The sequence below is a fragment of the Heptranchias perlo genome, chromosome 32 (genome assembly GCF_035084215.1).
Source record: "Heptranchias perlo isolate sHepPer1 chromosome 32, sHepPer1.hap1, whole genome shotgun sequence".
Classification (NCBI taxonomy): Eukaryota; Metazoa; Chordata; class Chondrichthyes; order Hexanchiformes; family Hexanchidae; genus Heptranchias; species Heptranchias perlo.
Genome location: NC_090356.1, coordinates 29301253 through 29328040, shown reverse-complemented (window position 1 = coordinate 29328040; position 26788 = coordinate 29301253). Strand labels below are relative to the sequence as shown.

The 26788-nt window shown below is 45.1% G+C and overlaps 1 protein-coding gene across 1 annotated transcript; it reads right to left on the bottom strand.

Annotated features, from left to right (window-relative positions):
• Window positions 1-11328: 11328 nt before the first annotated feature.
• On the bottom strand, window positions 11329-22868 carry LOC137300868 (guanylin-like). Its single transcript, XM_067970117.1, has 3 exons — window positions 22634-22868; window positions 14493-14679; window positions 11329-12179 (listed from the first exon to the last, which is right to left on the bottom strand). The coding sequence occupies exons 1-3, from the start codon at window positions 22703-22705 to the stop codon at window positions 12112-12114; spliced, it is 327 nt and encodes a 108-aa protein (XP_067826218.1). The 5' UTR covers window positions 22706-22868; the 3' UTR covers window positions 11329-12111.
• Between the last annotated feature and the right edge of the window lie 3920 nt (window positions 22869-26788).

The following is a 26788-nucleotide window of genomic DNA, read 5'->3' as shown; positions in this document are numbered from 1 at the left end:
TGGGAAAGTGTTCGATCTCATAATTAAAACAGAAACCGCTGGAAATATACTTGTTTATGGACTGTCACTTTGTATCTGTTATTCATTTGAAATCAATAAACCTTATTAAATGATGAAGAATGATTATAAGTTCTTATTAAAGTACAGTTGGGGTAACCCACATAGTTACCTCAGAGTCCCAAGTGTTCCTGCTGTTCATACTTGTCCTTTTTCATAAATAATATTAAATTATTGTGCGATTCACTGGATATCCAGAGTCAAACACTTGCAAACTATATATATCCGACCATGCTATCTATACGCTTCTATAGAAATATTCAGTGCACAGCTGGTGCAACTAATAATTATGATAAATGTGACATATTTTTGCTATGGGCACAGTGGGCCACCATACTGTCCTTTCACCTCTGGGACCTGGATTTGAATTCAGCTCCAGTTTACAAGGATGTGTCTCCTTTGTCCCTTGTGAACTACATAAAAACATAAGAAATAGGAACAGGAGAAGGCCATCCGGCCCCTTGAGCCTGCTCCGCCATTCAACAAGATCATGGCTGATCTTTTCCCTCAACTCCATTTTCCTGCACTGTCCCCATGTCCCTTGATGTCTTTAATATCTAGAAATCTATCGATCTCTGTTTTGAATGTACTCAATGACTGAGCCTCCACAGCCCTCTGGGGTAGAGAATTCCAAAGATTCACCACCCTCTGAGTGAAGAAATTTCTCCTCCTCTCAGTCCTGAATGGCCTACCCCTTATTCTGAGACTGTGACCCCTGGTTCTAGACTCCCCAGCCAGGGGAAACATCCTCCCTGCATCTACTCTGTCGAGCCCTGTATGAATTTTGTCTGTTTCAATGAGATCATCTCTCATTCTTCTAAACTCTAGAGAATGCAGGCTGAGTTTACTCAATCTCTCTTCATACGACAATCCCGCCATCCCAGGAATCAGTCTGGTGAACCTATGTTGCACTCCCTCTATAGCAAGTATATCCTTTCTTAGGTAAGGAGACCAAAATTGTACAAAATACTCCAGGTGTGGTCTCACCAAGGCCCTATATGCTTGCAGTAAGACATCTTTACTCCTGTATTCTTGTAATAAAGGCGAACATACCATTTGCCTTCCTAATTGCTTGCTGCACCTGCATGTTAGCTTCCAGTGACTCATGTACAAGGACACCCAGGTCCCTTTGAACGTCAACATTTCCCAATCTCTCACCATTTGAAAAATACTCTGCATTTCTATTTTTCCTACCAAATTGGATAACTTCACATTTGTCCACATTATGAATGAACATCTGCCATGTTCTTGCCCACTCACTTAGCCTGTCCATATCCCCTTGAAGCCTCTTTGCATCCTCCTCACAACTCACATTCCCAAGTTTTGTGTCATCAGCAGACTTGGAAATATTACATTTGGTCCCCTCATCCAAATCATTGATACAGATTGTGAATAGCTGGGGCCCAAGCACCGATCCCTGCGGTACCCCATTAGTCACAGTCTGCCAACCTGAAAAAGACCCGTTTATTCCTACTCTCTGTTTTCTGTCTGTTAACCAATTCTCAATCCATGCCAGTATATTATCCCCAATTCCATGTGCTCTAACTTTGTTCACCAACCTCCTGTGTGGGACCTTATCAAAAGCGTTCTGAAAATCCAAATACACCACATCCACTGATTCCCCCTTATCTATTCTACTAGTTATATCCTCAAAGAACTCCAATAGGTTTGTCAAACATGATTTCCCTTTCATAAATCCATGTTGACTCTGCCAAATCCTATTATTATTTTCTAAGTGTCCTGTTATCACATCCTTTATAATAGATTCTAGCATTTTCCATACTAAGATGTCAGGCTAACAGGTCTGTAGTTCCCTGTTTTCTCTCTCCCTCCTTTCTTAAATAGTGGGGTTACATTTGCTACCCTCCAATCTGCAGGAACCATTCCAGAATCTATAAAATTTTGGAAGATGACAACCAATGCATCCACTGTCTCTATAGCCACCTCTTTCAAAACTCTGGGATGTAGATCATCAGGTCCTTGGGATTTATCGACTTTCAGTCCCATTAATTTCTCTAGTACTATTTTTTTACTAACCCTAATTTCCTTCAGTTCCTTATTCTCACCAGACCCTTGGTTCCCCAGTATTTCCAGAAGGTTTTTTGTGTCTTCTTCCGTGAAGACAGACACAAAGTATTTGTTTAATTTCTCTGCTATTTCCTTATTCCCCATTATAAATTCTCCCGCCTCTGTCTTTAAGGGACCCACATTTGCCTTCGCCAGTCTTTTCCTTTTTACATATCTATAGAAGCTTTTACAGTCCATTTTTATGTTTCTCGCTAGTTTACTCTCATATTCTATTTTCCCTTTCTTTATCAATTTCTTGGTTCTCCTTTGCTGAATTCTAAAATGCTCCCAATCCTCAGTCTGAACGATCTGAATCCAGTCCCTAATGGATGTGGTAAAAATAACTGCCTCTGATTTGCTACTGAATTGATGATGGGCCTTTGTGAAAGCCAATTAATGTGGGAAAAGAAAAGTTTCTCACTGGTGTTTCCCAGTAGAGGAACTCTTCTGTCAATTCTACAACACCACGTTCAACCATTTTGGATTCAGTCTCACTCACTGTATACAAGGTTGGGATAAAAATCTGCCAAGTTGGATTGTTTAGAAACATTTTGAGCTGATTTTCTGATAGAATGAAGTTCCTAATGATGCAAAGTTAACACAGAAGTGAATTTACTCTGCACCATATTGCAGTGAAGGGAGATATTATCAACCATGACATAGGAACATAGGAACAGGAGTCGGCCATTTAGCCTCTCGAGCCTGTTCCATCATTCAATTAGATCATGGCTGATTTGTATCTGAATTCCATCTACCCGCCTTGGTTCCATAACCCTTAATACCCTTGCCTATCAAAAAATCTATCAATCTCAGTTTGAAATTTTCAATTCACCCCCAGGCTCAACAGCTTTTTGGGGGAGAGAGGTCCAGATTTCCATTATCCTTTGTGTGAAAAAGTGCTTCCTGACATCACCCCTAAACGGCCTAGCTCTGATTTTAAGGTTATACCCCTTTGATCTGGAGTCCCCCACCAGAGGAAATAGTTTCTCTCTATCTACTCTATCAAATCCTTTAATTATCTTAAACACCTCAATTAGATCATCCCTTAATCTTCTATACTCAAGGGAATACAAGCCTAGTCTATGTAACATGGCCTCATAATTTAACCCTTCTAGCCCTGGTATCATTCTGGTGAATCTGCACTGCACCCCCTCCAAGGCCAATATATCCTTCCCGAGGTGCGGTGCCCAGAACTGAATGGTGTTCTCTAAATGGGGTCTAACCAGAGATTTATATAACTGTAACATAACTTCCACCGCTATGTATTCCAGTCCCCTTGAGATAAAAACCTACATTCCATTAGCCTATTCAATTATTTTTTGTACCTATCCACTAGCTTTTAGTGAATTCGATATTTAGACCCCTAAATTAGAGGGGAGTTGAGGAGAAATTTTTTCACCCAGAGGGTGATGGGGATCTGGATCTCACTGCCTGAAAGAGTGGTAGAGGCAGAAACCCTCATTGCATTTTAAAAATACTTGGATGTGCACTTTAAGTGCTGCAACCTACAAGGCTACGGACCAAGAGCTGGAAAGTGGGATTAGGCTGGATGGCCCTTTTTTGGCCGGCACAGACACAATGGGGCAAAATTGCCTCCTTCTGTGCCGTAAATTTCTATGATTTCTTCTATGATTTCTATAAATCTCTCTGCTCCTCCACAATTCCTAGCTTCTCCCCAGTTAGAAAATACTCTGATCTATCTTTCTTAGGTCCAAAGTGGATGACCTCACACTTCCCCACATTGAGCTCCATCTGCCACAGTTTTGCCCACTCACTTAATCTATCAATGTCCCTTTTCAACTTCCTGCTCCCATCTACACTAATTACCATGCCATCAGAAAACTTGGATAGACGGCTCTCTATTCCTTCATCTAAGTTATTTATAAATACAGTGAAAAGCTGAGGCCCCAGTACAGATCCCTGGGGGACACCACATCCTGTCAATTGAAGTACATACCCATTATTCCGACTCTCTGCCTCCAATTCCCTACCCATTTCAATAAGTTGCCTCCAATTCAATGCGCTCTCATTTTTGTTAATGCTCTCTTATGTGGAACCTTATCAAATGCTTTCTGGAAGTCCATATAAATAACATCCATTGACATTCCTTTATTTACCACGTTAGTTACCGCCTCAAAAAATTCAACCATGTTAATTAGACATGACATACACTTTACAAATCCATGCTAGCTCGCTCTGATCAGTTCATGTTTGTCCAAGTGCTCAGTCACCCTGTCCCTAATAACAGATTCTAGTGACTTCCCCACAACAGACGTTAGACTAATAGGCCTATAATTTCCTCGTTTATCTCTCGTACCCTTCTTAAATAATGGAGTGACATTGGCAATTTTCCAATCCAAGGGGACATTTCCTGAATCAAGAGAGTTTTCGAAGGTCTTGACTAGAGCATCTACAATTTCCTCACCTGGAGTGGGAAATATCAGGTCCTGGAGATTTATTTATCTTTAGTCTTAATATTTTCCCCATCACCATTTCTTTACTTATATTAAATCTAGTAAGTTCCTCCCCTTGCTTTATTTTTTGTTTCCCTCGTTTCTCTGGTGCTTTATCCTCATGCTCTACTGCGATGATTGATACAAAGTAAGCATTTAGCAAGTCTGCCAGACCCTGAAGGCCAGCTCGCAGATCGAAGGCGTGGGAATCTACTGGGCTCTTGTGTGGAGCTGAGCTGGAAGTCAAAACTTAAAGGGCAGGAATCAATCCTGTGGGAGGGGGTGGGGAGCAGTGAGCCGCAGGGGTGGGGAGCATTTTGGGGGGATGGCCAGAAAAAACAGTTGATAAACTTGCCAGTGGTGTTTAGAAGCAGCATCCCTTTAAGGACTGCTGGTTAAACCACTCCACCTCGAGTACCAATGGATTGTGTCACGGTCCTACAAATGGTGTAGGACCCCCATAGAAATATTTTCATGAGGCTCCCGCCTGTTTCGACAGGAGCACTGGTTCCGAGGCACAGTTAGTGGGCAGTGGGTATTTTTTTACATTTTTTGTCTGCTTCCCACCCTGCTTCTCAGAGCGAATGGGACGGTTGCGGATTAAAATTGTCTCCTACCTTGAGTGCTTTGGGAGTTCCTTTAAATTCCTGAATGCCCCACTTCCAGTTAACAGGATAAAATTCTCAAAAAAAGCCCAAACACAGAGCGATCACCATCCCTGGATATGTCCTGTTCCACTGGTAGGACAGACCCACCAGAGGTGGCGGTACAGTGATATACAGTCAGGAGGGAGTAGCCCTGGGAGTCCTCAGCATTGACTCTGGACCCCATGAAATCTCATGGCATCAGGTCAAACATGAGCAAGGAAACCTCCTGTTCATTACCACCTACCGCCCTCCCTCAGCTGATGAATCAGTCCTCCTCCATGTTGAACACCACTTGGAGGAAGCACTGAGGGTAGCAAGGGCACAGAATGTACTCTGGGTGGGGGACTTCAATGTCCATCACCAAGAATGGCTCGGTAACATCACTACTGACCGAGCTGGCCGAGTCCTGAAGGACATAGCTACTAGACTGGGCCTACGGCAGGTGGTGAGCGAACCAATCTACCTGTCGCAAATGCATCTGTCCATGACAGTATTCGTAGGAGTGACCACCATACAGTCCTTGTGGAGACGAAGTCCCGTCTTTGCACTGAGGATACCATCCAACGTGTTGTGTGGCACTACCACCGTGCTAAATGGGATAGATTCAGAACAGATCTAGCAGCTCAAAACTGGGCATCCATGAGGCGCTGTGGGCCATCAGCAGCAGCAGAATTGTATTCCACCACAATCTGTAACCTCATGATCCGGCATATTCCTCACTCTACCATTACCAACAAGCCAGGGGATCAACCCTGGTTCAATGAGAAGTGTAGAAGAGCATGCCAGGAGCAGCACCAGGCGTACCTAAAAATGAGGTACCAACCTGGTGAAGCTACAACTCAGGACTACATGCATGCTAAACAGCTGAAGCAACATGCTATAGACAGAGCTAAGCGATTCCACAACCAACGGATCAGATCAAAGCTCTGCAGTCCTGCCACATCTTGTTGTGAAGGGTGGTGGACAATTAAACAACTAACGGGAGGAGGAGGCTCTGTAAACATCCCCATCCTCAATGATGGCAGAGTCCAGCACATGAGTGCAAAAGACAAGGCTGAAGCGTTTGCAACCATCTTCATCCAGAAGTGCCGAGTGGATGATCCATCTCGGCCTCCTCCCAATATCCCCACCATCACAGAAGCTAGTCTTCAGCCAATTCGATTCATTCCACGTGATATCAAGAAACAGCTGAGTGCATTGGATACAGCAAAGGCTATGGGCCCTGACAACATCATGGCTGTAGTGCTGAAGACTTGTGCTCCAGAACTAGCTGCGCCTCTAGCCAAGCTGTTCCAGTACAGCTACAACACTGGCATCTACCCGACAATGTGGAAAATTGCCCGGGTATGTCTTGTCCACAAAAAGCAGGACAAATCCAATCCAGCCAATTACCGCCCCATCAGTCTACTCTCAATCATCAGCAAAGTGATGGAAGGTGTCGTCGACAGTGCTATCAAGTGGCACTTACTCACCAATAACCTGCTCACCAATGCTTAGTTTGGGTTCCGCCAGGACCACTCGGCTCCAGACTTCATTACAGCCTTGGTCCAAACATGGACAAAAGAGCTGAATTCCAGAGGCGAGGTGAGAGTGACTGCCCTTGACATCAAGGCAGCATTTGACCGAAAGTGGCACCAAGGAGCCCTAGTAAAATTGAAATCAATGGGAATCAGGGGGGAAACTCTTCAGTGGCTGGAGTCATACCTAGCGCAAAGGAAGATGGTAGTGGTTGTTGGAGGCCAATCATCTCAGCCCCAGGACATTGTTGCAGGAGTTCCTCAGGGCTGTGTCCTAGGCCCAACCATCTTCAGCTGCTTCATCAATGACCTTCCCTCCATCATAAGGTCAGAAATGGGGATGTTTGCTGATGATTGCACAATGTTCAGTTCCATTCGCAACCCCTCAAACAATGAAGCAGTCCGAGCCCGCATGCAGAAAGACCTGGACAACATCTAGGCTTGGGCTGATAAGTGGCAAATAACGTTCGTGCCACACAAGTGCCAGGCAATGACCATCTCCAACAAGAGAGAGTATAACCACCTCCCATTTACATTCAATGGCATTACCATCGCCGAATCCCCCACTATCAACATCCTGGGGGTCACCATTGACCAGAAACTTAACTGGACCAGCCATATAAATACTGTGGCTACAAGAGCGGGTCAGAGGCTGGGTATTCTGTGGCGAGTGACTCACCTCCTGATTACCTAAAGCCTTTCCACCATCTACAAGGCACAAGTCAGGAGTGTGATGGAACACTTGCCTGGATGAGTGCAGCTCCAACAACACTCAAGAAGCTCGACACCATCCAGGACAAAACAGCCCGCTTGATTGGCACCCTATCCACCACCCTAAACATTCACTCCCTTCACCACCGGCGCACTGTGGCTGCAGTGTGTACCATCCACAGGATGCACTGCAGCAACTCGCCAAGGCTTCTTCGACAGCACCTCTCAAACCCACGACCTCTACCACCTAGAAGGACAAGGGCAGCAGGCACATGGGAACAACACCACCTGCACGTTCCCCTCCAAGTCACACACCATCCCAACTTGGAAATATATCGCCGTTCCTTCATCGTCGCTGGGTCAAAATCCTGGAACTCCCTTCCTAACAGCACTGTGGGAGAACCGTCACCACACGGACTGCAGCGGTTCAAGAAGGCGGCTCACCACCACCTTCTCAAGGGCAATTAGGGATGGGCAATAAATGGCGGCCTTGCCAGCAATGCCCACATCCCATGAACGAATAATAAAAAACAATGAATGGGGCTATGACAAAGGCTTTGTTTATCTGATGCCACATTGAATTATGTCTACAATAATTGGAGTGCACAATTCTCTTGTATCTTTGCTACAGTGTGGACCAGTGTCTATAGGTCAGTCCCTTATTGTGAAAGGCCACAAAGTGTTCCTGAAAATCTGTTCTTCAGATTGTAGATGGGATGTAGATCTGTGCCAGCAAATCCCCTCATGGCAGAGCTCTCAAACCGGCGTAAATCAATTACGCATGAATTTCCTTGGGAAAAAGACAGCACAAGGCCACTCTTACACCATAGTTACATCAAAACATTCCAGGAAATTCAGGACCAATGAGCTCAAACAAATTGTAGCTCCTTATAGTATTGCACCATGGAAAAGATACGGCTTCAAAACATGCAGGCTGTCATTTATTAACACGTCTCAATGAAAGGCACACACATTGTGGGAGCGATAATCCAATGTTCGGTGTCTACAGTGCTGCATTGCTTTGGTTATGAGGGCCTTGTGTTACTGGGTATGGAGGCTTATGGCTTATTATGTGCCTGGATTGTATCCGTGTGCCTCTGCACTGAGACAGCACGCCTGGGGCCTCTCTACAAACTGCTGGCAAAGCTCGATGAGGCTCTGTTTCTTATGGAAAGGAGGGGTCCTTCACGTAATGCAGCTGAAGTGCCTGAGCCACACTCGAGGAACTGAGCTCAGTATCCACTTAGAACAGGGGAGGCCAGTTCGAACAAAAAATGGAACTTTCCTCCTGCATGGCCCTCTCCTTCCAATGGGACCGCACTTCATTCCCTCCAAACACCAATGAATGTTCCTGGCCCAGGATAGGCTGCAAATGTTTAAGGCATGCTCCCCGAATAGCTGGCAGGGCTCAGGGGGTGGCAATGAGACGTGCCCATTCTCAGCCACCCCTGCCCCCTCTGCTTGGGTCAGGATTTTGAACTTAGCATAAAGAGGACAGAAACCCAAGTGACAGCTCCCCAAATTGTAACCCCGCCACCCCGCGGGCCCAGAATTTCTAGGCTCCTTTGCCTATAATTTTAACAAAGTTTCAAGGTTTGTTTGATACCTTTACCCTCTTATGCCTTTTCCAAGCTCATCACGTTCATGAGACCCACCTCCTGCTCCTTTGACCCCATTCCCACTAACCAGCTACCCCCGCCACAGTAATGAAACGGCGCTAATCAAAGTCACAAGTGACATCCGCTGTGACTGTGAAATCAATGGAATGAAAATCGGTCAGGTTCTACAAGGGGCAGGCGATCTTCTCCGTTAGATTACTGCCCAGGTGATGAAGGTGAAAAGGTGAAAAGAACCAGAATCTTTTACGCAGCGAGTTGTTATGATCTGGACTGCACTGCCTGAAAGGGTGGTGGAATTGGATGAATACTTGAAAAGGATAAATTTGCAGGGCTACGGGGAAAGAGCAGGGGAGTGGGACTAATTAGTTGGTTTTTCAAAGAGCCGACACAGGCACGATGGGCCAAATGGCCTCCTTCTGTGCTGTATGATTCTATGATTTTTATTAATCCCACCATTTTATTTTTATTTTCTGGTGGGTCACACTTGGTTTCTACTGCACAATCGTCAACAGCGGTATAGTCAAATCTGGGCGCTCCACCATGTGGGGAATTGCTGACGCAGATCTACATCCCATCTCCAACCTAAAGAACAGATCTTCAGGATCGCTTTGTGGCCTTTCACAATAAGGGACTGATCTATAGACACTGGTCCACACTGTAGCAAACATACAAGAGAATTGCGTACCTCAAATGTTGTAGACATCATTCAAAATGGCATCAGATAAAAGAAGCCTTTGTCATAGCCCCATTCATTGTGTCGGGTTAATGTTGATAGCTCTGTGTTTGGGCTTTCTTTGAGAATTTTCTCCTGTTAATTGGAAGTGGGGCATTCAGGAATTTAAAGGAACTCCCAAAGCATTAAAGGTATGAGGCATTAAGGGAATGATTTTGCTCTGCCATCCCATTCACTCTGAGAAACAGGGTGGGAGGCAGACAAAAAAGTAAAAAAAATACCCACTGCCCACTGACTGTGCCTTGGAACCAGTGCTCCTGCCCAAAACAGGCGGGAGCCTCATGAAAATATTTCTATGGGGGTCCTACACCATTTGTAGGATCATCACACAATCCATTGGTACTGGAGGTAGAGTGGTTTAACCAGCAGTCCTTAAAGGGATACCGCTCCTAAACGTTGCAGGTAAGTTTTTCAACTGTTTCCCCTAACCTTCCCCCCAAATTCTACCCCGCTCCACTGCCAGCTGCTCAGTGCCCCCCACCCCCAATCCCTATCACAGGATTCCCTCCGCCATTTAAGTTTTGATATCCAGCTCAGTTCCACTCAGAAGCCAACAGATTCCCCATGCCCTCAATTGGTGAGCTGCCTGTCACTGATTGTTGAACAAACGTGCCAAGATTATGCAGTTGTGGCCAAGCCATGAATTTGGTTAAGGCCTCTCGCTGGCGCCATCGGTCGGGGTGGGGGTGTGATTACTGCGCCCACCACCCGTCCGATCTGCGTCCGAGGTGAAGATTGGCCCCTAACTGTTGACGGGACACTTAATAGTACAGGTTTGAGTTACGTCTGTGAAGTTGGGAACCTTACAGTTGATAATATCTCCCTTCACTGCAATATGGTGCAGAATAAATTCACTTCTGTGTTAACTTTGCATCATTAGGAACTTCATTCTATCAGAAAATCAGCTCAAAATGTTTCTAAACAATCCAACTTGGCAGATTTTTATCCCAGCCTTGTATACAGTGAGTGAGACTGGATCCAAAATGGGTTGAACGTGGTGTTGTAGAACTGAGAGAACAGCTTCCTCTACTGGGAAACACCAGTGAGAAACTTTTCTTTTCCCACATTAATTGGCTTCCACAAAGGCCCATCATCAATTCAGTAGCAAATCAGAGGCAGTTGTTTTTACCACATCCATTAGGGACTGGATTCAGATCATTCAGACTGAGTTCATAAGGGACAAAGGAGACACATCCTTGTAAATTGGAGCTGGATTCAAATCCAGGTCCCAGAGGTGAAAGGACAGTATGGTGGCCCACTGTGCCCATAGCAAAAATATGTCACATTTATCATAATTATTAGTTGCACCAGCTGTGCACTGAATATTTCTATAGAGGCTATAGATGGCATGGTCGGATATATATCGTTCGCAAGTGTTTGACTCTGGATATCCAGTGAATCGCACTATAATTTAATACTATTTATGAAAAAAGACAAGTATGAACAGCAGGAACACTTGGGACTCTGAGGTAACTATGTGGGTTACCCCAACTGTATTTTATTAAGAACTTATAATCATTCGTCATCATTTAATAAGGTTTATTGATTTCAAATGAACAACAGATACAAAGTGACAGTCTATGAACCTCATTGAAAATTTCTTCATATTGTCAAGTGATTTCAATAGTTAACATTTTTCCTGTCAGTTCCAGAGCTTGTTGGAGATGTATGCTTTATTATTCTCCAGTACTTGCCTAATAGAAACCTGTGAACCAATCTGACTAACATCTCCCTAAATCCCTCCGTATCTCCTCTCCTTCTTTAAGACCATTCTTAAAACCCACCTCTTTGACAAAACATTTGCCCACCCCTCTTAATACCATCTTCTTTCGCTCGCCGCCCATTTAAAAGAAAATTACGTCTCTGTCAAGCGCCTTGGGACATTGTTCGGTATTAAAGGCGCTACATAATGCAAGCCGTTGCCCCATTAGATTTGCAAAAAGATCTTGGGTAAAATCACATTCCCTCCTCGCAATCAATCCCAGAATGTTCTGGAGATTCTTCTAGTCAATGAGGTTAAATATACAATATTGTTGGCTTGTTGCTGGACTCTTAAAGATAATTGCCCAATGATATGGTGAACTGTCTTGTTCAACACTGATCTGCTCATATTCACTGTCGGACTAAGTAAACGTTCACACTTTTATGATGACAACAGACAGCTCTGAACTTATTTATCAACATGACTGAGACATTAGGAACTTAAGACAAGATTCTCTGATTCTTTTCTGGTTGGATCTTATTGATTAACAACAGATATTAAACAAGTGGCTATTTTACATGTGGTAGGATTCGCTGCAGTGAAGTTTAACTGCAGCCAATGCAAGAAGCATATGCACAGATTTCACAAGGATACGGGTATGCAGCTATCTGTCCTAGAAAACAAAAATATAAAAGAGTCAGAAGTACTTCACAAACCACGTACATTGTCTTACGTTTGAATGAACTAATTAACAATTCAAAACTTGTTGAGATTTTTCCTTGTCCGAAATATCTCACTACGTTGACCTGCAAGTGCCAAAAAACCTGAACAAATCATGCATGACAAATTTGCAAAGCTGAATAGGAACATTTCAAACATATTTTTAAATCGCAGGAAGAACAAGTGAATTAAAACTAACAGTATTAAATGTAACTCACAGAATAAAATAGAATTAAGTAAAGTATATTAATACAGCCTAAAGAAAGTGAAAATAAAACAGACCACAAACAAAAGTTATAAGCATACAAATTAAATATTCTCAACTTAAATTCTTCTGTTTAAAATGGTTAATGTCACATCAGCTATAAACATTGTGTGTTCAGTTCTGGGCGCCGCGCCTCAGGAAGGATATATTGGCCTTGGAGGGGGTGCTGCGGAGATTCACCAGAATGATACTGGGGCTAAAAGGGTTAAATTATGAGGACAGGTTGAATTAACTTGACTTTGTATTTCATTGAGTGTAGAAGATTGAGGGGTGATCTGATCGAGGGGTTTAAAATGTTAAGGGGATTTGATAGGGTGGATAAAGAGAATCTATTTCCTCTGCTGGGGGAATCCAGAACAAGGGGGCAGAATCTTAAACTTAGAGCTAGGCCGTTCAGGAATGAATCAGGAAGCACTTCTTCAGGCAAGGGGTAGTGGAAATCTCGAACTCTCTCCTTCAAAAGGCAGTGGATCCTGTGTCAATTGAAATGTTCAATACTGAGATGAATAGATTTTTGTTGGGTAAGGGTATCAAGGGATTTGGAGCAAAGGCGGGGAAATAGAGTTTAGGGACACATCAGCCATGATGTAAATGAATGGGGCAACAGGTTTGAGGGGCTGAATGGCCTACTCGTGTTCCTATGCACAGGGGAGTAAAGGCCACTATTTTGACAGTTGGACATGTTTTACTGTTCTTTACTGAAACAATGCACATTTGGGCATACCAGCTTTTGGCTTGGAGTGTAATTGCTCTATTGCTTGCTCTGTTGGGCACTTTCTTTGTATAGTGAACAGAAAATCAAATGAATCTTGAAAATTAGTTAAGTACAAAATCGATCCATTTTAATGGGAGCACAGCCCGTTTGAGGAACACAGTGATCTCCATTAGGCCTATATAGTAATGTCCTGTAGTATATGTTTATTTTTATTAGACTGTATTTTTGCCGTATCACAGATAGCGACTGGGGCTCCATTAGTCCTTAGATGAAGACCGTTGATGATCTCCTCAGGTGATTGTAACCCCCATCTATTGACTGTCTGCTGGTCCCCCTTCATTTTCAGATTCGTTGAGTTAAGATACTATTATCTTTCTTGGATGGTGACTATTCGAATTTTCATATTTTTAATGGACTCCGTTTTTTAAATAAACATTAAGAAGATTTTTTAATTTCTGCACAAGGAACAGGTGCATATTGCCTTTTTGCAGGATGTTCAACTTAACCTGGCAGATCATGAGGGGAATGGGTGCAAATCTTTTTCTTATGCCTCTTAGGTATTAGTTTAAAGGGAAGAGGTCAGGCGGTATTGGTTGGAAGGAGATTGGACAGTAGGTATTGGTTGTAAGGAGAAAGGTCAGTAGCTATTGGTTGGAAGGAGAAAGGTCAGTAGCTATTGGTTGGAAGGAGAGAGGTCAGTAGCTATTAGTTGGAGGAGAAAGGTCAGTAACTATTGGTTGGAAGGAGAAAGGTCAGTAGCTATTGGTTAGAAGGAGAGAGGTCAGTAGCTATTAGTTGGAGGAGAAAGGTCAGTAACTATTGGTTGGAAGGAGAAAGGTCAGTAGCTATTGGTTGGAAGGAGAAAGGTCAGTAGCTATTGGTTGGAAGGAGAGAGGTCAGTAGCTATTGGTTGGAGGAGAAAGGTCAGTAGCTATTGGTTGGAAGGAGAGAGGTCAGTAGCTATTGGTTGGAAGGAGAGAGGTCAGTAGCTATTAGTTGGAAGGAGAGAGGTCAGTAGCTATTGGTTGGAGGAGAAAGGTCAGTAGCTATTGGTTGGAAGGAGAGAGGTCAGTAGCTATTGGTTGGAAGGAGAGAGGTCAGTAGCTATTGGTTGAATGGGGAGATGACACCACTGTCCTCCTTTCACAACACATGAGAAAACCAGGGTGCAAATCGGACAGCTCTGCACCTGAGTTTCTATTCGTGGCACATATACGCACACAAATAACACATCTTCACATTACTTACAGAATATCCTTTACTCAGCACATTCCTGAGTTACTTACTCAGCAAGAAAAAAACATGAGGAGCGTCACTCTTGGTACAAACTGGTATAAACATTTCTGGGACATCAGGACTGTTGCATAACGCAGCGGTGGCAGCAAAAGAAAAGCGGGACTTTTTAAATAAGTCGTCATCCATCAATGTTTTCAGCTGTATCACATCCTGTAGTGGGAAGTCGAAATTTCCCAACTTTATAGAAACAGAATAACATACCAGAGTTTAGTCACAGCCCTGCAATTTCATTTGGAACCTACATAATTAACTGGACTTTTCAACACCTTCCTCCATTTAATTTCATTTCCCCATTTCTCCTTCATGTGTAAGGGCAGTGATACTATGTCACTATCTTGCCCTTCAATGCATCAGTTGGGTGTCAGCCATGGCTCTGTTAGTAGCATTCTCACCTCTGAGTCAGGACATTGTGGGTTTACATCGCACTCCAGAGACTTGAACACAAAATCTGGGCTGACACTCCAGGGAACGCTACACTGTCGGAGGTACCGTCCTTTGGATGTGATGTTAAACCGAGGCCCCGTCTGCCCTCTCAGGTGGATGTAAAAGATCCCATGGCACTATTTTGAAGAAGAGTAGGGGATTTGTGTCCCAGCCAACATTTATCCCTGAACCAACACCTAAAACAGATTATCTGATCAGCAGCGTGAAATTTGGCTGCTACATTTCCTACAGCCTTATTAAGTGTAGTCACCTGACTACACTTAATAAGTACTTCATTGGCTGTAAAACGCTTTGGGATGTCCTGGGATCGTGAATGGCACTATATCAATGCAAGTCTTTTTTTTTAAACTGCGTTACTCCTTAATTTTACATGTCTCACAGAACCGGTTGAAACTGTGTGATTCCTTTAATGTGTTAGAATGCAGTCCAACTGAGGCATCATTCAGAACGTACTGTGACAGTGCTGTTCAGACATTGGTGAAGCTGCCAATGAAACAACTGGTGCTTATTCCTTCTGATTGGCTCAACCCTTTAAAGGTAACCTTTCTCCCTTGTGCAAATAAAAAAACATTGCAGCCTGTCTTAAAATTATTGCTGGTGGGAGAACTCCTGGCTATCCATTTGAGGTGGGATATCATTAGGTCCAACACTGGCTTCGAGAGCAGGTCCAGCATGTCTATAAACTTTGAGTAAGCAATGAAATTACAGACTTCGATTGGAGTCATGTGTTCGGAATGGAAATTGTTATATTGTCACACAGAGAAAATACAATTATGAGATTGGGATGTCTTAAAAGCTTAGATACATATTTTTTATTCTCCGGATGCGAGCATTGCTGGCAAGGCCAGCATTTATCACCCGTCCCTAGTTGTCTTTAAGAAGGTGGTGAAGGGTCTTCTTCTTGAACCACTGGTAGCTTTTAGCACATGGTAGTTTGATACAACTGAGCGCCTTGCTCAGCTACTACAGAGTCAACCATGTTGGTGTGGGACTGGAGTCACCTATAGGCCAGACCAGGTAAGGACGGCAGGTTTCCTTCCCTAAAGGACATTAGTGAACCAATTGGGTTTTTCTGACAATCCGACAGCTTCACGGTCACTTTTTCTGATCCCAGCTTTTTATTTTTTTAAACTGAATTCAATTCTCAAACTGCCCTGGTAGGATTTGAACTCTCTGGATTATTAGTCCAGGCCTCTGGATTACTCGTCCAGCAACATAACCACTACAATATCGTACCTGACATGTAAACTCATGAGATGTTTGTAAACTCTATTATTTTGCTCTGGAAGTAACGAGGTGCTGAAGCACAGGAGCATCACTGCACTTGACTGGAACATGTAGAACAAAAGGATAGTTACGGTTTTCATTTCCATTGGGGTCGATTTTGTCCCCATTTTCAAGGGGGAAGCTGGGCAGAGGCCCTCAGAAAATTGAGGAGCACGACTTAACTCCCCACCACCTCCCACTTCCACTGCTGCTCCAGCCACCGCCATTTTGATGTGGTCCTTGAAATGGGCAGCCCAGGCGGCTACCAGAAGCAGGTGGGAACATCTCTACAGAATGCAAATTGGAGTCCGATGCCATTTTCGGGCAAATGAGTGAGACAAACGCGCAGTGCTGGGCCTGCTTAGTAGTACAGCCATTTCAAGCGTTTTTTTAAAGGGGCACTCACCTGCAAGCACTCAGATCATTGGAATAGGTCTGGAAAAGAAAACCTTGCTTGATTTATACAGATGTTTGTGACTTGGAAATCGCTGCATCTCTACTTGAATTTGTTTCGAAATCTTCAGGAAGCTCAGGGAGGTACTGGGTATGGAATTTATCTTGGCCATTCCATTCTGGTTGAAGGAAGAGGAGGGAAAGGAGCATCAGCAGCAGTAACAGGTGGGGGAACGTTCGGGAGCTGCAGTTGGGGCTGCTAGGAGGCCACAAAGGAAGATGGCCTAACCCTGTCCATAGGCCTAGAGTCATTGCCCTCCAGTTTACTGAGGAGCAGTCTATAAGGAGGCTGCACATCTCCAGAGAGGCTTTTACAGTTGTGTTGTCATCCTGAGGGAGGGTAACATGTGCCACTCACATTATGACACTGGCAGTGCCCTTGCGGCTGTGGTTAAGCACTTCCACTGACCTGCCTGAGAGCAGACTGCAGATCTGGGATGTGAGTGAAGCACCTATCTATCCGATCCCTGGCCTGTCCAAGGCGGAGGAGATGGTGGAACCCATAGCCTGCATGGTGCCAGTAATGACCACCCGTAAGAGATACTACTACTGGGGATAGAGACTGCTGCAAGGAGGGCCAAATTGCAGCATCCAACGAGGTGACCAGATGTTCCATTATGGCCGTAGGCCGTAGAGAGAACCCCGCACCAGCTGGACGCGGTCTCCTCCTCCATGCTCTCCGACATTGTGCAGCAGCCCATAGGCAGGGTACCCAATGTCTGCAGCAATTGCTGCTGCACATGGAAGGCCTTTCTTTTAAAGGCTGGGTCACTGTCTATCTCTGTCCTCTTCAGCAGAACTCGGACCCTTGCTAACCCTCTGGGCTGTACTTTCTACCAGAACCTCTTCCTGCTCACTTGTGCAGGGACCTCTCTAACTCACTGGTGGTCCATCACCAGGGCCACCTATACCTACCTACTTCTGTAACAGTGCCTACCTCCATTCCTATCTCAGCCACCATTCTTGCTGACGCCCTCATCTGTGCTTTTGCCTCCAATGCTCTCCCTGCAGACATCTCAAGCCCCACCCTGCACCAATGCAAACTTATCCAGAACTCCATTACCCAAATTCTCTGTCACGTTTTGGGATTTTTGATCACTTTACTATGGAAGGACTCAGGTTTGATTCATGCTGATGTGTTACATTTAAGTTAAACTTTAAAGTCCAGCCTGCAGCCAGAGTTGAAGTGGGTGGGTGATGCAGCCCATCTGCTGCTGCTCCACCTCCGTAACATCGCCTGTCTCCGTCCCTGCCTCAGCTCATCTGCTGCTGAAACCCTCATCCAAGTCTTTGTTACCTCCAGACTTGACTATTCCAATGCTCTCCTGGCCGGCCTCCCATCTCCCACCCTCCATAAACTCGAGCTCATCCAAAACTCTGCTGCCCGTATCCTAACTCGCACCAAGTACCGTTCACCCATCACCCCTGTGCTCGCTGACCTACTTTGGCTCCTGGGCCGGCAATGCCTTAATTTTAAAATTCTCATCTTGTTTTCAAATCCCTCCAAGGCCTTGCCCCTCCCTATCTCTGTAACCTCCTCCAGCCCTACAACCCTCCGAGATCTCTGCGCTCCTCCAATTCTGGCCTCTTGTGCATCCCCCACGTACTTCTCTCCACCATTGGCGTTCGTGCCTTCAGCTGTCTAGGCCCTAAGCTCTGGAATTCCCTCCCTAAACCTCTCTGCCTCTCCACCTCTCCTCCTTTAAGACGCTCCTTAAAACCTACCTCTTTGACCAAGCTTTTGGTCATCTGTCGTAATATCTCCTCATGTGGCTCGGTGTCAAGCTTTGTCTGATTACGCTCCTGTGAAGGGCCTTGGGATGTTTTACTACGTTAAAGGTGCTATATAAATGTTGTTGTTAAACCAGATCGACCAACTGTTGGAATGTGCCCTGTTTACTGCTCCAACAATGAAGGTGGTGTTGTTAAACCTTTGCTGTGAACCATCCAGGTTCATTGTGTTGGAATAAGACTATTCATTCTGAAAATAGCAGATGTTGTTTTCAGGGGATCCACATTCAGGAGGGCACGAGCAGGTTAAACTGAAAACTCTACTGGCCAATCCCTGACCAGCGAAGAATTCGGAGGACAAGTTCCCACCTTCTTGTCAACAGAGGCGACAAAAGAGTGAGACACGTGTTCAGGGTTGGTTGGAGAATTCCACTGAGAGAGGCAGGTCTGGCCGGACAGTGAGGCTGTCACCGCTCCCCGGTCAGGCCTCCGCCGAATATTGCAGATCGGGCCCTGGTGATCTCATCGGACCAGGTCTGCATATTTAAAGAGCAGGTTCAGATCGTGGTGGGAAGGCAGCGGGATCAGAAGGGGTAAGTGATTGGCTTCATTTTAACTGCCCAGTTTCTGCCAGGTGGGGGGAGTTAAAATCCGGGCCTATGAGTGTAAAGGCTGTATATTCCTGCAGTATTATTAGTATATGTTCTCTCCAACAGCTCAGTCACCGTGCGTCCCGAGGTGAACGTAGCAACAGTCAAATTATGTGAGTATAATTGTACAAACCAGGACCTCAGCTGCATCCTCCAGCTTTAACATGTCCACACCCTCTAACATTTCCCTGCCTCCTCAAAACTGGCTAAGAGCTACAATCTGTGGAGATTCACAGCTGGCGAATACCAATCTCCTCCTGAGAACAGAACAGTATGTGCTGATTGAGGGCACATTGTGTATTGTCATTGGAAGTGTGAAGCATCATTTGTGTGACACCATTGATGGTGCAATATATTTTGCCTAATCTTACTAGCTGCACTTTTGAGACGTTACTGCTTAAAATCACATGGTTAGTTCTTGTGTATTCGACCCCTCATCACTGCTGAGCTGACGGACTGGAATTTAGTCATGGTAGTTCTTGTGCATATTTAGGTATATATATATGTGGGGTGTCTAAATATAGAGTCATAAATGTATAGTCACTAATAAATCTAATAGGGAATTCAGGAGAAACTTCTTTACTCAGAGAGTGGTTAGAATGTGGAACTCGCTACCACAAGGAATAGTTGAGGCGAATAGCACAGATGCATTTACGGGGAAGCTAGATAAACACGTGAGGGAGAAAGGAATAGAAGGATATGCTGATAGGGTTAGATGAAGTACAGTGGGAGGAGGCTCGAGTGGAGCATATACACCGGAATAGACCAGTTGGGCCGAATGGCCTGTTTCTGTGCTGCAACTTCTATGTAATATCTGTCCATCCATGTCTGAATCCTTCACAATATTGCTCACCTCCACTCCGATCTTAGCTCCTACAACACTGAAACCTTTATCCATTATTTTGTTACTTCCAGATTTGATTACCAAGTGGTTTCCTTGCTGGCTTCACTTTGTCCTTGGTCCATAAACTCCAACCGGTTAAAATGCAGCTGCTGATATCCCATACTAAGTCCTACTCGTCCATCACTCCCACCCTTGTTGACCAACACTAACCCTTTGTCCCCCAGTGCATGAAATTGGAAATGCTTGTCCTTACCATCAGATCTCTCCATGACCTCACTCCACTGCACCTCTGCCACCTCCTCCAGACTTACTGTGCCTCCTCCATCCTTTGATTTTCCTAGTCCAGCCTCCCAAGCATTACTCCATCTCTCCATCCCACCAACGATGGTTCAGCTTCAGCCACCTAGGCCTTGCTGCCTAGAATCTGCTCCAGACACCTCGCTGCCTCTCTACTTCTCTCTCGTCTTTTAAATGCCTTTTCTGTCGAGTCGTCAAACACTTCCCCTGATTTCCCTCCCCTAGCTCAGCATTCTATGTTGCTGCTTCTCCAAGAAGTGCCCAGGGACTCTTTGTACCCTAAAGGTGTTAAATGTACCGGTAACTCACATTAGTTCTCCCCCCCTCCCGCAGCCATGTAATCTCCTGGTCGAGGCAAAAAAAGGGGGAAAAAATAAGGGAAAAAATACTCAGGGAAATTCCTCTCCGACTCCCTCAGGAGATCGAAACCAGTCCAGGAGATCACATGGACAAAGTGTTAATGTTTATTGCTTCTATATGCTGCTTAATGGAAGCAATGAATATTAATAGGAAATAGAAGGATATGGAAGGCCAAAGATATTTTGGTAAAAATGAAAGTAAGAGTTTGTGAAGTGATGGTTATCGCCCATATTATTATACAGATCTGAGCGCTGGAACATGAGAAAAGTTGACGAGCAAAAGATGAGTTGGTTGAGAGCAAGACTGGGAGTATCCAGGATGCAACGAATCAAGAATGATATAATAAGAACACGGCTTGGACAAGAGATAAGGCTTATACAGAAGACACAAGAAAGATGGTTTGGGCACGTTTCAAGAATGGAAACAGCCGGAATACCTTTCACGGCCCTGAGCGCAGAGATACGTGGAACAAGAGGCCGGGGAAGACCCAGGACGTGCTGGATAGACAATGCCAAGAGTGACTTGTCACAGAAAGGGATACAGATGACTGGAATGCCAGGGCTGGTTCAGAACCGATGACAATGGAGTGAATTCATTCGGTCCCATCGTTGCTTCTGAGTTGACGGAGGGGAATTTAGCCGTGATAGTAATCATTGCTTATCTTTGTGCTATTCATTAGATCAGCCACTCCCTGCCACATCAATAGGGTGCAACAGTACGCTGACCCTCTCCATCACTGCTCAATATTGCTACTTCACAGCTGGATTCACGGAAAGTGCGAGTTTTGTACCAGTTCAGTGGCTGATCGGTGAGTGGCTCAGTAGCAGTACTGCACGTACATGCGTTCTAGGGATGTGAATACCACGCTGTCCGAACTGTTACAAAGCAAACAAAAAAAACAGCCTAACAGATTTTCTGCAGTGAAATTGGTCTTGGGCAGTAGTGCGAACAGGCCATAGTGAAAGAGCAGCCCGTTTCACAACCCCTTCCATTTTCTTTTCCACTGACGTCAACGGAAAGGGACACCAGGTGGGCGGGGCATAAATCAGGCGGCTGATTGGCTACCAGCGTCTGCACTCCTGCCTGAGACCAATTTCATCCCCCATCTGTTTGCAAAGAGGATTTTAATCCCTCAGATGCTTCATCCAATCTGGAGGTGTGCAGAACGATATTTAGGCAGTTAAGAAAGATAGAACAGTCTACCACAGAATGTACAGGTTTGGGAAGAACCAGGGGATTAATGTCCTTGAGAAACCCAATGGCCAGCCCCTGGTGGTTTTATATTTGCAGGTGGGGTTTTTTTATTCAATTGTTAAATGAATGACCTGTTTCAGGAAGGTTTTATGCCTTGCAGTTTGAAGCAGGATTACACATGTTTTTATTATTATAATCAATGAATACAAAGTTATTAAATGAAAGGGAGATTGAAACACAGCATGTAAAATATCAAATTAAAATAATATTTAAAATCCATACAAATTGAATATCCTATTATAGCTGTTATAGCAAATAAACAGTATTGTCAGAGGCACTCAGTGTTCAGTCCCCCCCAAGTCAGGGGATAAATGTCTTGCCTTTCCATCATGTATTCTCGCCTCTGGGTCAGAGATTGTGGGTTCAAACCCCATTCCAGGAATTCGAGCACAAAATCTAGGCTGACACACTAGTACAGTGCTGAGGGAGTGCTGCACTGTCGGAGGTGCCGTCCTTCAGATGAGATATTAAACTGAGGACTGTCTGCCCTCTCAGGTGGACATAAAAGATCCCACGGCACTGTTTAGAAGAAGAGCAGGGGAGTTTTCCCCGGTGTCCTGGCCAATATTTATCCCTCAACCAACACCTAAAAAACAGATTATCTGGTCATCATCGCATTGCTGTTTGTGGGATCTTGCTGTGCACAAATTGGCTGCCGTGTTTCCTACATTAAAACAGCGACTACAATTTATAAAAGTACTTAATTGGCTTTGGGATGTCATGAAAGGTGCTTTATAAATCCTTTCTTTCTTTATGACATTTATAATTCAGAGCACAGTGAAAGAAAACACAAAATAATCAAATAGAAACTTTAAAAAGAACTGGGTCTCACCCGAACCACAACAGCTGCAGGCACGCTTGACAAGCAACCAGTGAGCAGAACCAAGGCAAAAAGTGTTTTCATGTCGGGTGACGTCTGAAGTTTAGCACAGACTTCTGGTAGACGAGCTGATACAAGAGTTCTCTGCCATCTGGCAGCTCCGTGTCTTTTAAAGCTTTGGTTTATGTTTATTAATCGGATGTACCTCCAATAGCGTAAGGACAATATGTCACAGCATGTATTAAACTGTCAGTACAAAGCACAAAGTCTCACAGTAGCTGGAGGAGCTTTATATTTTTAGTGGCATTAATGGGTAACAGAGTTTTGCCAATCCGTTCCAACTAAGGAACTGTACACGCAGAACAACAATAGAAAGTATACACGTAAAATATACATGTAAAATATACACATAAAATATACATGTGAAATACACATGTAAGATATGCATGTAAAATATACACGGAAAATATACCCTGACTGTGTGGAAAATGATATAATCGTTGAATATGATTTAATCGTTGCTTCATTACAAACCCCCAGCAACAGAAACTAAACGTGAAATTTGGAATTTCCTGTTTATTTTTATTTACATTTCGATTTTTGGTGAAATTTCTATTTGTTAGGGTGAGGGAGTGATACACTTGTCTGTTTTTGGTGTCCAATCACTGGTGACAAACACTAGCAGGCCAGGTACGGCACAGGCCAGATGCAGAGTAAAGCCGCCGTTACACTTGGTCCAACAATGATGATGAGTTTCTACACTGAATGTTTTTTAATGGTACGTTACGTTACATTGGGGTAAATTTTAACCCCAAGAACAGGTGGGTTGGAGGTTAAAATAACAGCTTTTTGGTGTGGGACCGCATCCCGCATCCAGGCAGGTTTGTCTGCGTGTGGACAGCAGACACCAGGAAGTCCCGCCCCCACAAACCCGGCAGGCCGATACTTAAAAGGGCAATGTACCTCATTGAGATACTTGAGGTACTTAATATTTTGTGTATTGGAAAATTAAAATGAATTTAACCTTATCTGTTTGGGTTTCCCATTGCTTCTGATTCACATCAAGTGAAAGCAGGTGGGAAGGGCCGGGTCCATGAGGTGAGGGCCTTTATTGCACTGACTGTGGGCCCGGAGGAGCAGGAGTGCTTCATCCAGGCCCAACAAGCTCACCTGACCCCCGTGACCGGCCACCAGCCCCTCGGCCCATGGGGGACCCCCCCACCCCACCCAGCACGTGGTGGACCCCCGATCTCTCCGACTCTTCATCCGACCTCTAGCGACCTCCGATCTCCTCCCCGGCCCCTCGATCTTCTTCCCGGGCCCCCAACCCGATCTTCTTCTCTGCCCCACCCCTGATCTTTTTCCCTGCCCCACCCGATCTTCTTCCCTGCCCCCCCCCCCGATCTTCTTCCTTGCCCCCCCCCCAACCTTCTTCCCTGTTCCCCACCCCCCGATCTTCTTCCCAGCCCACCCCCCGATCTTCTTCTCGGCCACCCCCCAGTCTTCTTCCCAGCACCCCCCCCCCCGGATTTTCTTCCCGGCACCCCCCCACCCCCGATCTTCTTCTCGGCCACCCCCCCCCCGGTCCTTCTTCTCGGTTCCCCCCCACCACACCCCGATCTTCTTCCCATCTCACCCCCGATCTTCTCCCCGTTCCCCACCCTGATCTTCTTCCCAGCACCCTCCCCCTCAGACCCCCAGATCTTCTTCCCGGCTCCACCCCCCCAATCTTCTTCCCGGCCCCCCCGCCGATCTTCTACCCGGCCCCCCCCGCCGATCTTCTTCCCGGCCCCCCCGCCGATCTTCTTCCCGGCCCCCCCCGCCGATCTTCTTCCCGGCCCCCCCTGCTGATCTTCTTCCTGGCCCCCCCCCGATTTTCTACCCGGGCCCCCCCCCCACCGATCTTCCTCCCGGTCCCCCCCCTCCGATCTTCTTCCCAGCAACCCCCCCCCAAACTTCTCCCTGCCACCCCCCCAACAAATCTCCTCCCCAGTCCATGATCCCTCCCTCCTTCCCTCTGAAGCCTGGCTGCGGCCTGCTGCTGCAAGCCTTCCTGCCCGATATCCAGCCAGCCTGTCAATCAGGCTTGCTGCCAGGCGTAGAAACCCAGAAGTAAAATTTACTGGCTTCTTTAGGGTCGCGATCTTACCTTCCGGATTTCGCACTCGAAAGTCTTCCCCTTGCTCCCTTCTCCGCTCGAAGTGAAAATTCTGCTCATGGAGTCTACAGCACAATGATGGACCACTCGGCCCAACAGGTCCATGCTGGCGTTTATGCTCCACAAGAGCCTCCTCCCTTCTTTCTTCATCTACTCCTATCAGCATACCCTTCTATCCCTCATGTGCTCATCTAGATTCCCCTCAAATGCATTTATAATATTTGCCTCAACTATTCCTTGTCGTAGAACATTCCAGATTCTAACCACTCTTTGAGTAAAGAAGTTTCTCCTGAATTCCCTATTGGATTTATTGGTGACTATCTCATATTTATGACCTCTAGTTCTGGTCTCCCCCACAAGTGGAAACATTTTCTCCACATCTACCCTGTCAAACCCTTTCATTATCTTAAAGACCTCTATCTTCAGCCTTTGCTTTTCGAGAGAAAAGAGCCCCAGCCTGTTCAGCCTTTCCTGGTAAATATATCCTCTCAGTTCTGGTAACATCCTTGTGAATTTTTTTTGCACCTTCTCCAATGCCTCTATATCCTTTTCATAATATGGGGACCAAAACCGTGCACATTACTCCAAGTGTGGTCCAACCAAGGTTCTATACAAGTTTAACATAGCTTTTCTGCTTTTCAATTCTATCCCTCGAGAAATGAACCCCAGTGCTTGGATTGCTTTTTTATGGCCTTATTAACTACGTCGCTACTTTTAGTGATTTGTGTATCTGCACCAGGAGATCCCTTTGCTCCTCGATCCCATTTAGACTTTTATTATCCAAGCAGTATGAGGCCTCCTTATTCTTCCTATCAAAATGTACCACCTCACACTTATCTATATTGAAACTCATTTGCCAAGTTTGTTAATGTTTTCTTGCATTTTAACGCATTCTTCCTTTGTATTAACTACAACCCCCAATTTTGAGTAGTCCTCAAATTTTGAAATTGTACTTCCGATTCCTGAGTCCAAATCGTTGATGTAAATTGTGAACAAAAATAGCCCCAGCACCAATCCCTGTGGAACACCACTTCCCACCTTGTGCCAGTCTGAGTAGCTACACTTAAATCCCTACTCAATGTAGACAAATGTAAGGTCATCCACTTTGGATCAAAAAAGGATAGAACAGGGTACTTTCTAAATGGTAAAAAGTTAAAAACAGTGGATGTCCAAAGGGACCTAGGGGTTCACGTACATAGATCATTGAAGTGTCATGAACAGGTGCAGAAAATAATCAATAAGGCTAATGGAATGCTGGCCTTTATATCTAGAGGACTAGAGTACAAGGGGGCAGAAGTTATGCTGCAGCTATACAAAACCCTGGTTAGACCGCACCTGGAGTACTGTGAGCAGTTCTGGGCACCACACCTTTGGAAGGACACATTGGCCTTGGAGGGAGTGCAGCGTAGGTTTACTAGAATGATACCTGGACTTCAAGGGTTAAGTTACGAGGAGAGATTACACAAATTGGGGTTGTATTTTCTAGAGTTTCGAAGGTTATGGGGTGATCTGATTGAAGTTTATAAGATATTAAGGGGAACGGATAGGGTGGATAGAGAGAAACTATTTCCGCTGGTTGGGGATTCTAGGAGTAGGGGGCACAGTCTATAAATTAGAGCCAGACCTTTCAGGAGCGAGATTAGAAAACATTTCTACACACAAAGGGTGGTAGAAGTTTGGAACTCTCTTCCGCAAACGGCAATTGATACTAGCTCAATTGCTAAATTTAAATCTGAGATAGATAGCTTTTTGGCAATCAAAGGTATTAAGGGATATGGGCCAAAGGCGGGTATATGGAGTTAGATCACAGATGAGCCATGATCTTATCAAATGGCGGAGCAGGCACGAGGGGCTGAATGGCCTACTCCTGTTCCTATGTTCCCATGTTCCTCTCTGTTTTCTGTTTTGTAGCCAGCTTGATATCTATTCTGCTACCTGTCCCCTGACTCCACATGGTCTGACCTTAGTCATGAATCTACAACATGGTACCTTATCGAAGGCCTTTTGAA